The 14,545-nt window shown below is 36.7% G+C and overlaps 1 protein-coding gene across 1 annotated transcript in view; it reads left to right on the top strand.

Moving 5' to 3' along the window:
• LOC132142115 (uncharacterized) overlaps positions 1 to 14,545 on the top strand; it is a 46,525-nt gene that overhangs the window by 15,394 nt on the left and 16,586 nt on the right. Inside the window, exons 2-13 of the mRNA XM_059551752.1 lie at positions 2,670 to 2,740; positions 3,418 to 3,487; positions 3,859 to 3,965; positions 4,766 to 4,796; positions 4,907 to 5,017; positions 5,130 to 5,331; positions 7,041 to 7,278; positions 7,499 to 7,678; positions 8,973 to 9,311; positions 10,469 to 10,750; positions 11,194 to 11,481; positions 12,487 to 12,798. Coding sequence (XP_059407735.1) covers positions 2,670 to 2,740; positions 3,418 to 3,487; positions 3,859 to 3,965; positions 4,766 to 4,796; positions 4,907 to 5,017; positions 5,130 to 5,331; positions 7,041 to 7,278; positions 7,499 to 7,678; positions 8,973 to 9,311; positions 10,469 to 10,750; positions 11,194 to 11,481; positions 12,487 to 12,798 — 2,231 coding nt within the window. The remainder of the gene's footprint in view (positions 1 to 2,669; positions 2,741 to 3,417; positions 3,488 to 3,858; positions 3,966 to 4,765; positions 4,797 to 4,906; positions 5,018 to 5,129; positions 5,332 to 7,040; positions 7,279 to 7,498; positions 7,679 to 8,972; positions 9,312 to 10,468; positions 10,751 to 11,193; positions 11,482 to 12,486; positions 12,799 to 14,545) is intronic.

The following is a 14,545-nucleotide window of genomic DNA, read 5'->3' as shown; positions in this document are numbered from 1 at the left end:
AACCGCTTGTACTTTGCTCTTGCCTATAGACACCCCTTTAGGACTGATGATGTAACCAAGAATGGAGATTAAAGCTTGATGGAATTCACATTTTTCTGCCTTAGCATACAGTTGGTGTTCGGTGAGACGCTTTAAAAGCACCTGGACCTGCTTGACGTGCTTCTCTAAAGTGTTAGAGTAGATCAAGGTGTCATCAATGTATATGATTAGGCACTGGTTCAAAGTCTCTCTGAATATGTTGTTTATGAAGGACTGGAACATGCATGGATGGACTATTGGACAGCCTGATCTAGATCCAGATCTAGCTTGTTGAAAACTTTGCAGTTCTGAGCTGCTTCAATACTGCTGGAACCAGGGGCAATGGATATCGGAAATTGAACATCATTTCATTTAAGCCTCGATAATCAATACAAGGACAATGGCCACCATCCTTCTTACCCCTGAAGAAGAATCTGCTCTCGGTGAAGTGGATGGATGAATGAAACCCTTGGCTAGCTCTTCTTCAATATATGTTTTCAATGGGAAAGGGAAAGATTCTTCCTCTGTGCTGCATGGTGCCAGGTAGCAGTTCTATGGCACAGTCAATGGGTCCTTGCGGGGGTAGTTTTGAAGCTTTGGTTTTACTAAAGGCTTCAAGCAGATCGCAATACTCTGAAGGTATATGTGTGGCTGAGTTGGCATTTAGACAAGCAGTTGGGCATGATCTGTTTCTTACGCCAAGAGATTTGTAGATTATGGTCCTGTAGCCTGGGTAAGCCAAGGATGACCGGGTTGTGTGGAAAATGAATGATGAATAACCAAATTATTTCAGTGTGTAAGGCTCCGACTTGCAGAATGATTTCAGTAGTGGTGTACACAATGTCTGTCCGGTCCCTAGAGTTTTGTCTGGCCAGAGGAGCACAAACCCCCTGACTGAGCCTGTTTTTTTTTAAGACAGGTGTTCTTAAAAAAAAAAAAGAAAATTTGCTGAAAGTTTACTAACCTTTAAGCCATCGAAAATCTAGAAGAATTTATTTTTCCAAAGGAACGGATTTTGAGAAATGTAGCATTATGTCACTTGCGCACCAATGTATCCTGTGCAGTGAATGGGTGCCGTCAGAATGAGAGTCCAAACAGCTGATAAAAACATCACAATAATCCACAAGTTATCCACATGACTCCAGTCCAACAGTTACAATCTTGTGAAAGGAGTATATTTGTAATAAATCCATCAAGTTTTTAACTTTGAACTGTTGATTCCACTCTTAATGTCCAATATCCATACTATTGCTTACTCCAGTAAAAAAAGATGTCTCTTCGGATTCAGGAAAGAATTATGCATAGATCAAAGTATATTTACAAGCGAAAACAGTCAAGTTCTAAACTAATATTGGTAGATTTTGCCATGTAACGGGAGATGGACTTTTTCCACTAGAGGAAGCATTTTTATGTTTTATGGACATGTGTGTTGCCCAGAAGCAATTGTTTAAAGCTTAAGCATCTTAATGATGGATTCGTTTATTACAAACACACAGTTTTTCACTTCACAATATGTTTATTGATGAGCTGGAGTGGTGTGGATTACTTGTGGATTATTGTGATGTTTTTATCATCTGTTTGGACTCTTATTCTGATGGCACCCATTCACTGCATAGGATAGTGATGCGATGCTAAATTTCTCTAAATCTGTTCCGATGAGGAAACAAACTCATCTTGGATGACCTGAGGGTGAGTACATTTTCAGCAAATTAGCAATTTTTGGTGAACTTCCTTTAAAAGTATTGTGTGACTTCCTTTCTTAGCAGCAGTTGAAGGACAATGGACAATGAGTGACCTCGTACTGATGTACAGGTCAGCTGTTTCCTGCTCTGAGACAAACTCTGTGTAACGGTTTAGGGGGTAACATGTTTATGGGTAATTGTGTGTGTGCTTGCAGGTTTTGTATTCATTCCAAAGTGCTTTGCATTAATGAAACTAATCTTTGTTAATCTCAACTACTTGGTCATGTACTTGGCCTCTTGGCAATAGAGAGCCTTTTTCTTACACATACACGCTTGTTTAAACGTGTTAAGTAAGGACAGGTTATGTAATAATAGTTTCGTACTTGTGCATGTTAAATGCACACACACACTACTGTAGTTTACTGTATATAATCACTCACACTTACAGAAAAGCACACATATATACATAGTTATACGTACGTACATACATACATATTTATATATTTGGACCCACACACACACACACACACACACACACACACAAACAGACTCATTGTGCCTTTTTAATGTGTTAAGTATTAGCCTAATAACTACCAGATTTTTGTATGAAAGAAGAGTAGCTGTTTCATAAGCAAACTCTTGTTGTCTTATTTAGTTTTTAAACTTATAAAGAGCATTAGATGTGTGAGCACACATACATATTATAAAAAGGAAATATCATAACAGATTAAAACATGAAGAGTTGAGCTTTAAATACTGCCTTAACAAATAGAAAGCATTTGTTTGGTTTGCATTTAGACACAAATCATACTGTAAAACTGTAGCTTTAGAAGGGGACATTGGTCACTGAAATCATTAGACTACATTCAAACTGCTTCAGTCACATTAGTACTCTCTTACCTCTTCTTTAATACATTTTCAGTTATTTTTCTTACTGATAATGCTTTTGCTTTTCTGTTTGCTTGACAGGCAGTGACAGGAAGAAGTTTTGGTGATAAGGATTTCAGAAGCGGCCTGGAGAACGGCATTCTGCTCTGCGAGTGAGTTTTCCACACATGCACACATCATTTTCATTTAGGATTTTTTTGTGTTAAAGAGGACAAATAAAAGCCTAATTCTGATCACTACCATTCAAAAGTTTGGGGTCTTCTATGCTCACCAAGGATCCATTTATTTTTTACAGTTTATTCCTGTACAATTTTTATATATAAAAATGTATTCCTGTGATGCAAAGATGTATTTTCAGCATCATGACTCCAGTCTTCAGTGTCACATGATCCTTCAGAAATCATTATAATGTGCTGATTTGCTGCTCAAGAAACATTTCTGATTATTATCAGTGTTGAAAACCATGATACATTGATAAAAAACTTACATTGCAACAGTGTAAGTCTGCGCCGTCAATAGGTTGTTGAATTTAATGCAATTAATGGAAGTATTCATTTCTTTATTTGCGCCATTTCTTTAATATATCTTGCTGACCCCAAATTTGTGACCAGTAGTGATTTATTTATTTATTTTAAACAAATCATTTTTTTTCTTCATTTTTGGGTCCAAACTGTGATGAATGAAAAATTAAAAAAAGAAGGAAACAACGAAGAAAACAAAAATGGAAATAAATCACAAAAATGAGATGATGTTATGGGTCAATCAATATATTATGGTTCCAACATATTTAGCAATGTCTCTCTCTTTCTCTCATCATGTGACTTATTAGGTTGCTGAGTTCAATCAAACCAGGCCTTGTGAAAAAGATCAACAGACTTCCAGCACCCATTGCAGGACTGGTGAGTGTGGTTAGTGTGTGTTTGTGTTGTTCTGTGCCTGTTTGTGTCAGGCCAGTCTCAGCACTGCTGTCTCGGAACAAATCCAGGACTGTCCCAATTTGTGTGTGTATCTGTGTGTGTGGTAGCTATTTTATGTTTGTGCCATCAAGATATCTGATACATACAGCCGCTAATAGCAGAATTAAAGTTATAGCTCAAAAGCAATGTTTTCAGAACTTTAATTAGATACAAAAAGTTTTTTTTTTACATCACAGCATTTTTTGCATATCTTTAGATGCTTGTTTTGATAACATGCAGCTCATCACACATTGCCTGTAATTGTCACACACAGCGGGCAGCAGGTGCATAATATGTGTCTTTCCTCTCATCAGGATAATCTGACCATGTTTCTGAGAGGATGCGAAGAGCTGGGATTGAAGGGATCACAGCTGTTCGATCCTGGAGACCTGCAGGATACATCGATACGAGCGAACTTAACGTATGTGTGCGCTTGTGTATGTGTGAACAGAGAGACTGATTATTTGCAGAAAAATGAATGGGATGAATCATAAGTTATTTTGGTGGCTCTAGAAGATCTGGCCTTTCAGTTATTCACAGCTGCTCATCTTGTTCTGAGAGCGTAGATTTAAAGAAGTTTTAGCTTAAGAAGCTACATTTTTATTTAATTGTTTATTTTAATTGTTTAATGAAAATATAAGCTTAGCCAACAGTTTTTGGGAGAATCTTGGTTAATCCACCTTCAAGGAGATACAAGATGTTTACAATTTTAAGATGTAACATTCAGCAAGGGTTTATTACTCGAGCAAAAGTGAGTTTACGTTGACAAAGACTTATATTGTTACAAAAAGTATATTTCAAATAAATGCTGTTCTTTTAAACTTTCTTTTTATTTAAGGATCCTGAATTTTTTTTATCACAGTTTCTAGAAAAAGTACTAAGCAGCACAACTGATTTCTACATTGACAATTATCCGAAATGTTTTTTGAGCACCAATTATGCATTTTAGAATGACTTCTGAAGGATCATGTGACACTGAAGACTGGAGTAATGATGCTGAAAATTAAAATAGAAAAGAGAAATTTTAAACTGTAACAGTCTTTCACAATATTACTGTTTTTGCTGCATTTCTAACCAAATAAATGCAGCCTGGGTGTGCGAGCATAAGAGACCAATCTTACCGACCCCAAAGTTTTGAACGATATTATATCTCTGTTGATTAGATGGAAGAACAGCTCTCTCTCTCTCTCTCTCTCTCTCTCTCTCTCTCTCTCTTTGTAGGGGCTCTGACTGTAGTAGAAAGCTGAAGAATGTAAGTAAACTGAACTGTTTTTTAAACTTTATATGTCAATTAGTGTTTGATTTACATTTTTGCTGATTTATTTATGTTTTTATTCTCTCCCGTGTTTCTTGAATGATTAGGTGCTCATAACCATATACTGGCTTGGTAAAGCTGCTAACAGCTGTGCAATGTATAACGGCCCCACACTCGACCTGAAAGAGTTTGAGGGGCTTCTTTCCATGATGCGAAAGGTAAATCAACTTTTACCAAGAACACTAAACCTTTGAAGCAGCTTGATAAATTAAATAATTCATAAGCTTTTATGTTTTGAATTCTTTTTTTCTATTTGGTGTTTGTGTGCAGGAGTGTGTAAGTGAAGAATTAGAGTCCCCTAAGCGCAGTATAAGGGACAGCGGTTACATCGACAGCTGGGAATCGGAGCGTTCTGATTCGCTGTCTCCTCCGAGGCACGGTCGTGAAGATTCGTTTGACAGTCTCGACTCGTTTGGCTCACGATCACAGAACACACCCTCACCAGACACAGTCATTCGCTGCAACAGTGATGGTATGACCTTCTCTTCTATTTATTTTCATTTGTCATCATGCTAGTTAAGTCAGTAGTCATGAAATATTGTCTATAATTGTGAAATAATACATCACATAATCTTACTGTATTTTTTATCAAATAAATGCAGCCTTGGTGAGCATAAGATACTTATTTGATGGCAGTGTGTATATATATATATTATTTTTACTGTATGTGACACTGAATTGTCATTGCACTGAAAATATAAACCTTTTTTACATGATCCCTATTTCTTATGCACACACACACACACACACACACACACACACACACACACACACACACACACACACACACACACAAACACTTACTTCCATGAAAAGAGCAGCTGTGGGTAAAAATACACTCAGCACACAATCAGGAACTCTGGACTCAATGAAAGGATTAATACATTCCCACATATGTGCAGTGTGTGTGCAAGAGTGCAGCTGTTGGACTGGACAGACATTCACACACTCATCTGTGTGCTGAGTGTGTGAGAGAGGCTCTATATGAGCTGCATCTGATTACTGAGTCCAGACATGGATGGACTAAAACCAGGGACCGAAAAAAAAAACATTAAAGCTCAAGAAGCTTCTAAGCCATAAATTATATTTCTGTGTGTGTATGATTTTATGCATATGAATTTTTAACTGTTCTTGTTAATTGCTGTGTCAAACAATGTTTTTATTAAAGTCAACAAGTTCATTTATGATTAAGGTGAAAATAACATAAAAGAAAATAAAGAAAATACATTAATGGACATTTTTAAAAAGGTTTCTCCTGAAATAATTTTAGAATATTTGTCATATAGTAAGTTGAAAGACTATATAATCGTTATTGCTTTTTGTTGTTGTTGTATTTTGACTTTTTAAGACAAAATTGTCAAATTATTGTAAACAATATTTTGAAAATATATTGATTTAATTGTTTGAATTATGCAGATGAATTGTTTTGGCCGTAAATATAGTCATTGCTTCTGACATGGCTTTAAAAATAACAATATTAATAATAATTATAATATTAAATAAAATAATAAAATAATATTTTTTTTCATTTTATAATAAAATGAAATAAATTAAAAAAAACACTTGACAGCTTTATTAGGCTCTGCAATATTAGATTATTAATGTGAAAATGAAGGAATAATAAGATGACTCTTGCTGATTAATGCAATGCCAGACATACAACTATTTACTAAAGAAAAAATGTGTTGCAACTTGCATCCTTTAACTTAGTATGACATTTATACAATTAGAATAAAAATCTAATATTCATAGTATAATACTTCACTTATTTCAAGTATCTGAATTCCTTTAATGTCATTGCTCTATGACAGACTGTGTGGAAGTACTAGGGCAAGAAGCTTTTGGCATGTCGATGTGAGCAAAGACTGCATCAAATAAATGCATGTAATATTCTGTTGCTAATCCTGATGTAATATGTTTAGACAAGCTTAAATATATTTACACTCAAATACATGTACTAAGCTTTCAATCATGTCGGCCCTGATTTGGATGGTGGTCAGATGGCGGTAAGAAACCCAACACGCAATGGATGAAATATGAATGATGGTTCTGTCTGTAAATACCTAAAAATATGTAATACTAATACCAAATGCCAATACATTTAGACAAGAATGAATAACAATAAGTAAAAATGATAAAAACAAAGCATGATTCTTTTTTTTCAATACGTCATTCTGACAGACTCTGAAGGGCACGCTGGTCAAAGGAAGTTGCCAGACGTGCGCAAGGATGACATGTCTGCCCGTCGCGTGTCCTACAAAGAGCCTCGCGCAGCTCTTCCCTTTAATCAGTATCTGCCGAACAAAAGCAACCAAACCAACTACATTCCTGCACCCCTGAGGAAGAGGAGGAGCGAGAGAGAGGAAGACTGGAGGAGCCTGAGCAACTCAACATCTCCTGTAGGAGAAAGACCTCTCAGGTAATCACACCTGCCATGATAAACAGTAACTGTTTGGTTTGTTTGGTTTCTCAGGTGGTTGCTGGAAATCCCTCAATGTGGCTGAGACACATCATACATCTAAACAAAAATCAGTACACTCAAGCATCATCATCTGTTTTCATCTGTCAGAGTTTGTTGGTTTCATTCTGTATTATCTGCGTGTTGGTGAGAGCTGTGAAATTCCCATTGCTCCCCACAGACAAGAGCATGTAGAAGTATTAAAAGAGGGGGCTGTCGAATCTCGCAGCCTTGCGCTCCAGAAAAATTTCACCTGGGCGGATGAGAAAGGGGTAGAGCTTGAGGAGGCAGAGCTTAAGAAAATGAGGAAGCTGGAAAAGGCGGGAATTAAAGTATTACCTGCCTCTGTGCGATATCACAGGTCAGCGGTTGAATGCATGTGTATGAAGCGACTAAAAATGCTAACTAGTTGTGTGTAGGGCCTGGTAGATCTAACCCCAAGTTGCTTTGTCGGGAGTGACCTTGTGCACTTTTGCTTTGGATTTGTGGATTTGAGAAATGTTTAATCTACATTATGGCATGGAGTGACACAGTTATGATTGAGCTTTAGTCTTTGTAGCTTAGCTAATGTTTTGAGATGATGTCAGCTTGTGAATTAATTGGATGACTACTCTGAATCTGTGATTGGTTGAAATGAGGAGTGTGTGTTGTATTGGGTTGAGCATATTATGCTAGTTATGCTAATTTGACTTATTCTAAAGTCCTGATGTCTGCATCACCTCCTGATATGGAAAGACTAACATCTCTTCATTATAGAGTGCAACAGTTGGGTTAGAAAAAGGAAAAATCCCATCTGTTTCTCCACAGGGAAGTTGATTTTGAACAAAAACGTTTGAAGACAGACCTAATTATGGTTTTGTTGAAGCCACCAGACTACAAAATTTTAATTTGTTTTTTAATAGTCATGTTCAAAAGGGGAAATTCCTGGTGAAAAACTACATTACCCATGATTTTACAGAGAAATCTCTACCAATCAGAAAAGAAAACTCTTAAACACATCTTTTGAAGCGCTACGAATAATGTGGAGCCAGTTTTCCTGCGCTCTCAAGCAACTTAAATATTTGGATGCATGAAATTTATATTTCACAATAAACCATATATAGTTGTGCTCAAAGTTTACATACCTCTTGCAATATATGCAAAATATTAATAATTTTAACTAAAAAAGATGTATCATGAAAATGGCATGTTGTTCTTTATTTAGTACTATCTTGAATAAGCTATTTCACATAACAGATGTTTATATAAGCTCCACAAGACAGAATAATAACTAAATTTATAAAAATAATTGCGTTCAAAAGTTTACATATCCTTAAATCAGTTATTTTGTCTTGTTGAGTATATATAAACACCTGTTGTGTGAAATGGCTTATTCAGGACAGTACTAACTAACATGTCATTTCATGATCCCTCTTATTTTGTTAAAATTATTAACATATTTGCATATTCTGCAAGGGGTATATAAACTTATGAGCACAACTATATATGATCAATACCTTTAAATCAATAGTTTTACATTCCATATGTTTTAAATTACGTCATTATGTCCTTATGGAAAAAAATAATGGGAAAAACTACTTGCGGAACAAAGCGCTGTTGCACTCTATTTTTCAAAAAATATATTCAAATTTTGTCATGGCAAAATTTCTCCTCAGTCCAATTGTGAATCCTGTGGAGGCCAGTAAAGCCAAACCACCCTCACCGGACATCATTCTCCGACGTGACAATGAGTTCATGCGGGCCGCCGCTCCACATCAGTGGGACTCAAATGAGGAAGATGAGGACGAAGAAGCAGAACAGAAGGTTCCAGATGTCCAGAAAGATGATCTTGCTTCTCGCAGAGCACGCATGAATCAATTTAAACCCAGTGTGGCGCATCACTTCCTGCCAGGCTCTTGTAGCTGGAAGGACCGAGAAAAATGGGAGGGAATCAGGCTGGCATCCCAACATGCCGTGTTGGAGAGGATGGAGAAGATGGCACAGGAGAAAAGAAGGTGTGCTTGTGACAGAGTGTGATGGTGTCTCATGCTCACGGTCTAGTTATGTTGGCTATACAAATCTAACTTGAAGTTACTGGGCAAATTTGGGTCAGAGTTTCCTTATAGGCCATATTTACACTTCAAATAATCCAACTCAGATTTTTTTCCTCCCATGTGGCACAGAACATATATGGCCCACGAATGTGGCGGCTCATGCACAGACGAGTGCTTCAATCTATTGCTAACGATTTAAGATTCCTACTTAAACTTGAATGACTTGACGCATTACTTCAGCCTGTTCTTACCTAGTATGCTTTGTTTTTTTGGACTGATATGGCTTTTGATTGTTTGGTTCATCTTTCCAACCAGAACACTGCAGCCACTGCCTATCAACCACTTAGAACACTCAGTGCTTAACTACCATAATTCTGTCACATCAACTCTTTGAATTTTAGCATGTTAATATACATGGCAATGTTATTGGAGTTTGGTTGAATAGATCTGCTACGCTGCTGCTGCAGCAGAGCAAATACATATACTTACTACTGCTAAGACATCCACAGCTATGCTGCTGTGAGCACATATAACACACATGAAACTCCCCGTAGCAGATCTATACAGGTGGAGCTGGGGAAGGTGGAGGGCATTAGCCAAGTATTTGAACATTGAGCAGCAAGCTCATTGGCTGCTAATGGGAAAAGAAACCAGTTAGCTGCGCCGTCTAGAGTTTCATGACAGAACTTTGTATTACAATGCACTGTAGGAAAAATTAACTAGCTAGTGACAACTGTTTTCTGTTACAATAGTAACTTTATTGTATTGTCATTTGAACCACATTGATTAAAAAATAACTGCCGTAGATAACATATGCACATGCATGCTTCAAAAAATGGTCATTAGCATGACGAGCTAAATTGAGACCACAAGTTCACCTGTCATACTAAAATGAAACACAGGATGAGAGTTGTAGTTTCAACCATACAACTTTACGATGTTGTTTGCGAATGTTTGTTGGAACTTTGGTTTTGGGAAACACAGAATCGTAGAGCTATGATGCTAACGATGAAATTGCATCCATAGTTCTTTGGTCAATATTGGGATTGTTGATGTTTTATGTGGTATTTATGAGTCCGCCTTTTTGTATTTCTTATAATGTTATGTTTCTACCACAGTCAGGCTGACTCCGCCTCCCCTGAGGTGTCAATCATAACTCGTAAGGACAACCCTTTCCTGAATCCTGAAAAAGACAGGGGAAAAGAGAGGGATAAGGAAGATAAGAAAGAGGTAGAGGGGAAGATAGTTGTCCCAAACCCACTCAAAGATGATCTTGCAAGAAGGCGGACTGGGGGAGGGCCACGCCCTCCCAAAGATGCTCATCAGTCATTGGTCCAGACTTCCATCACTCAGTCAGACCTGGAGACATGGCAGAGACTCAAGATTAATACAGATAGCAGGTGCCTCGAAACAAACACACACTTTGCTCACACTGAGCTGAGCACAGTATCAAAAATGAACACTTATTGAGCACAGAATAATTGTACTGATTTACTGGTCATTTGGCTGGTAACTTTATTAGGAGCCGTATTATTCATTATTCATGATTTGATATTAAAAGACTGTGATCCTGGAAGTAACTGAAAATCTGGAAGAAAACAATAAATAAATAATCCAATTGTTATAGGGACAAATAAATGAATAAATAATAATATGTTTTTAAAAATGCTAAATACAGCTTTTAGGTTGGTAAAAAATATTTCTAATATGATTTTTTTTTTTTAATCTTTGAATTCTATTTAAATAATTAAATATTTAGATACACTTGCTAATTGCATGTGTGGCAAAAAGTTAATGCCATTCCTCCTGCTTAGCTCAGTGTATTCTTCGTACTGATCTACAGTGAGTCTGACTCCACCGGTGCTGAAGTGTCAATCATAAATCGCAAGGACAACCCCTTCCTGACCTCTGAGAAAGACAGTGAGTGTAAGCAGGAGAATGAGGAGGGAACAGACAGAGAGAAAGGGGCGAGGGTGGTGATGCCTGATTTAAAGACAGACGACCTGGCCAGAAGGCGGGGCCAAAATGGGCCTGTCCCACAGAGGGACCCCTGTCAGTCATTGGCTCAAACTACCATCAATCAGACGGACCTGGAGAAATGGCAGAGGCTCAAGATGAATACAGAGAGCAGGTGTCTGACCTTTACCTTTGACCCTGACCTAACATGACACACGAACACAGAGGTTTCACACTGAGCTTCTCTAATCAAATTTGATGTTTTATGTATTTTTAACACATAAAAGATATGACACACCAGTTTCTGAAATTAAGTTAATTGTCAACGAAAATAAACTTTTTTCTGGTATGTCCTAACCAGACATGATGTAATAAAGCAACAGGCAATAAATTTTCCCATGTTAATTCTATCCATTAGTATGCTATATGATTAAGAAGGGGTTATAAAATGTTTTAAGCATTTTTTATCATGTTATTTTATTTTTAATCTTGCTTTGCAGAATATTTTTCCCACTATGTTGTCAACCTTAGAAAATGCTGTTCAGAATAAACTGTAGTTCACATGTTTGGGATCTGTCAGTGTAGACAGACAAATTACTTGCCACTGAAAAAGTAATGCAACTGGTTTAGATGCAGTGTGAGCTTAAAATATATTTAAATCGGTCAAAGCTTACAGCCAATAAGCTTGGTCTGAGTGTCGCATAATAGGGCTCTGTCTTGTTACGCTGTTGTGGTGATGTTTGTTAAAGTGGGCCTTTGTGAGTCTCTAAATTCTTTTAGCAGAGGAAGCCCCTCTCTAGCATACAGACGTCACCAAGGCAACAATTGAAAGCAAGAGATGCTCACAGAGAATGAGGGAGGAGAGCATGTGAGTGTTAGACCACATACTAAACTGTTGTAGAAGAGCCAAGGCTGTGTGTGTCATTCCTTCAGTATAGTAATTACCCTTTTGTATGTTTAAAAAGGCCATGCTTGCATCAGCATCTGTAGGTTTATTTGGAAATCACACAAATTCCCATCCAGACATCCATGACAATTCTCTTTATGTCTTTGACTTGACATGGTCTTTCTGTACTAGTATTTTTTTAGTTTTCATCATTTCTTTCCCTCTGCTCCTCTAATTCTTCTTTCTTTCTCTTCTTTACTTACTTGTGTCATGTATGTGTGTGCGTGTGAACAGCGATGACCCTATTGTCCCTCTGTGTCAGACGTGTCTTGAGAAAGGCTGCCACTCTGTTGCCTCCAAGATGAAGGTTGCCAAGAATGACCTGGCCAGTTGCCAAGAACGTTCCTCCGGTGAACGGAAGCGTTTTGTGACTTTTGGGGGTGTGACAGATATGGAAAGTACTTCCTGGAAAGAGGAAGAGGATGAGGAAGGGGAAGAGGGACAGGGGGACGAGGCAGGGAAGCTTCGATATCTCCTCTCGATGGCACCTGTTGCTGTGCCCACCATAGGGCTGGGCTCCAGGCTGACAAAGAGAGCAGCTGGCAGGTAGGAGAGAAAGAAAGAAAGGCAGAAGGAGAAGGATAGATGCATAAATACATGCACATCCAAGTACATCAGACCAAAATGTGCACATTTTTATTTTATTGTTTACCTGAGGGTCATTGATAATATGGTAGTATAATATATATTGCAAAATAATATTATATATAATATTAATATAATATAATATTATATATTATAATATATATATATATACGTAATATATATTACACTTAAAACAGTCATAATATAATTTCTGATAACTATTTTTCAGCACAACTGTTAGTAATTTTGCTACTTTAAGACTTCTGTGTAAATTTTGCGTGGAAAATGAATAAGTATCGAATATGTAATAATATAAAAAATAAATTATATTTAAAAAAAAAAATGTTTCATATATTATATAAAAATAAATGATGTATATTATACCTAAATGATATTATTTTATAAAATATGTAAAATAAAAAAAGTAATTGTGAGATAAAGATTAAAATAAAATAAAAAAATAAATTCTAAGATATAGCCTAAATTTGTATTTAAAATACAAATTTGCTTATTGTTTAATATATTCCAACTAGATTACAATTATTTTTTGCCTGGTGCCTAAGGTGTGTTCATGCCATGTTGGAAATACCGTAATTGAGAAAATATTACGGTTTTAAAAAAATAAAATAAATTCAAATCCTCATATTTACAACTTATAAACTCAACTTTTGTGTGAGCTCTGACTCGTACCATATGACTTCCACGGCATTATGCAGAAACAATCAAAATGGCAATGGTTTCAGCTGTAAAATGTAGTTTAGCAGTTAATTTAGAGTTATTCAACAGTAGTCAATCAAAGCAATTGCTATAATTGACTGTGGTTAATGTCTTAATGATGCAAGAATAATCTAAAAACAAACGAAAGATGAAGTTTGATATCGCTAGCACAGAGTTGAGTAAATATATTCCACTAAACTATGAGTTTATTAATGGTTAATTTGCATAATGACTTATTGTATTATGGTTTTGTATATGGTTTACATACATTCATTTTGGTGGTAATAGTGTTGACATGGAAAAGCATAATTCTGAGTTTGTGACCAGCTTCGAGTAACATCCCAGTGGTCATCTAGTATTTGTGAAATGGCATGAACACAGCATTAGTTTGTATTCTATTTCGTTGTTTACTTCACAATATGACCCCTTTTAGACAATGCTCATTGTTTTCTTAGAATCTCTTAGTATTCGTGTTGTGAAGCAGCCTACTGACGGACTTTTACGAACACTGCTTTTTGAGGATTGGAGTTTTGTTTATCAAATGGTCTGAACTGAATGTTGGAGTTTGAAAATGTGTTTAGTGATCTTAGCAGTGATGCTGCATTTATAGGGCATGTTGGTTTAATCTCACTGGAGTTTATGAATCTAGAGGACAGGTGCATTAAAAGACTGTTAGCATGATGCTAACAACTGTGGCACCACTGTTGCTGCTTAAAACCTTTGTTATCTGGAGAAGAGCAATTGGGTTTCAGGCTGTTTGCATGACGCTAGCATCTGTAGCACCCCTGAATGATGCTAAAATTGTGCTTTTTTTGCCCTGTTTAGGAGAGAACTTAGCTGTGAATGCCTGACTGTTGGTTTGGACTGAAATATCTGACTGTCTGACTGTGAAGAAACTAGAGAAAAAAAACGATGAAATATGCGTTTGTGCTTGTGCATGAAAGTAATAAAATGTGTTTTGTAGTTTTGAGTAACTGCACTGCAGTTGCTT

This window comes from Carassius carassius, chromosome 6 (assembly GCF_963082965.1).
Source record: "Carassius carassius chromosome 6, fCarCar2.1, whole genome shotgun sequence".
Taxonomy (NCBI): domain Eukaryota; kingdom Metazoa; phylum Chordata; class Actinopteri; order Cypriniformes; family Cyprinidae; genus Carassius; species Carassius carassius.
This window is presented reverse-complemented; position numbering and strand designations above follow the sequence as displayed.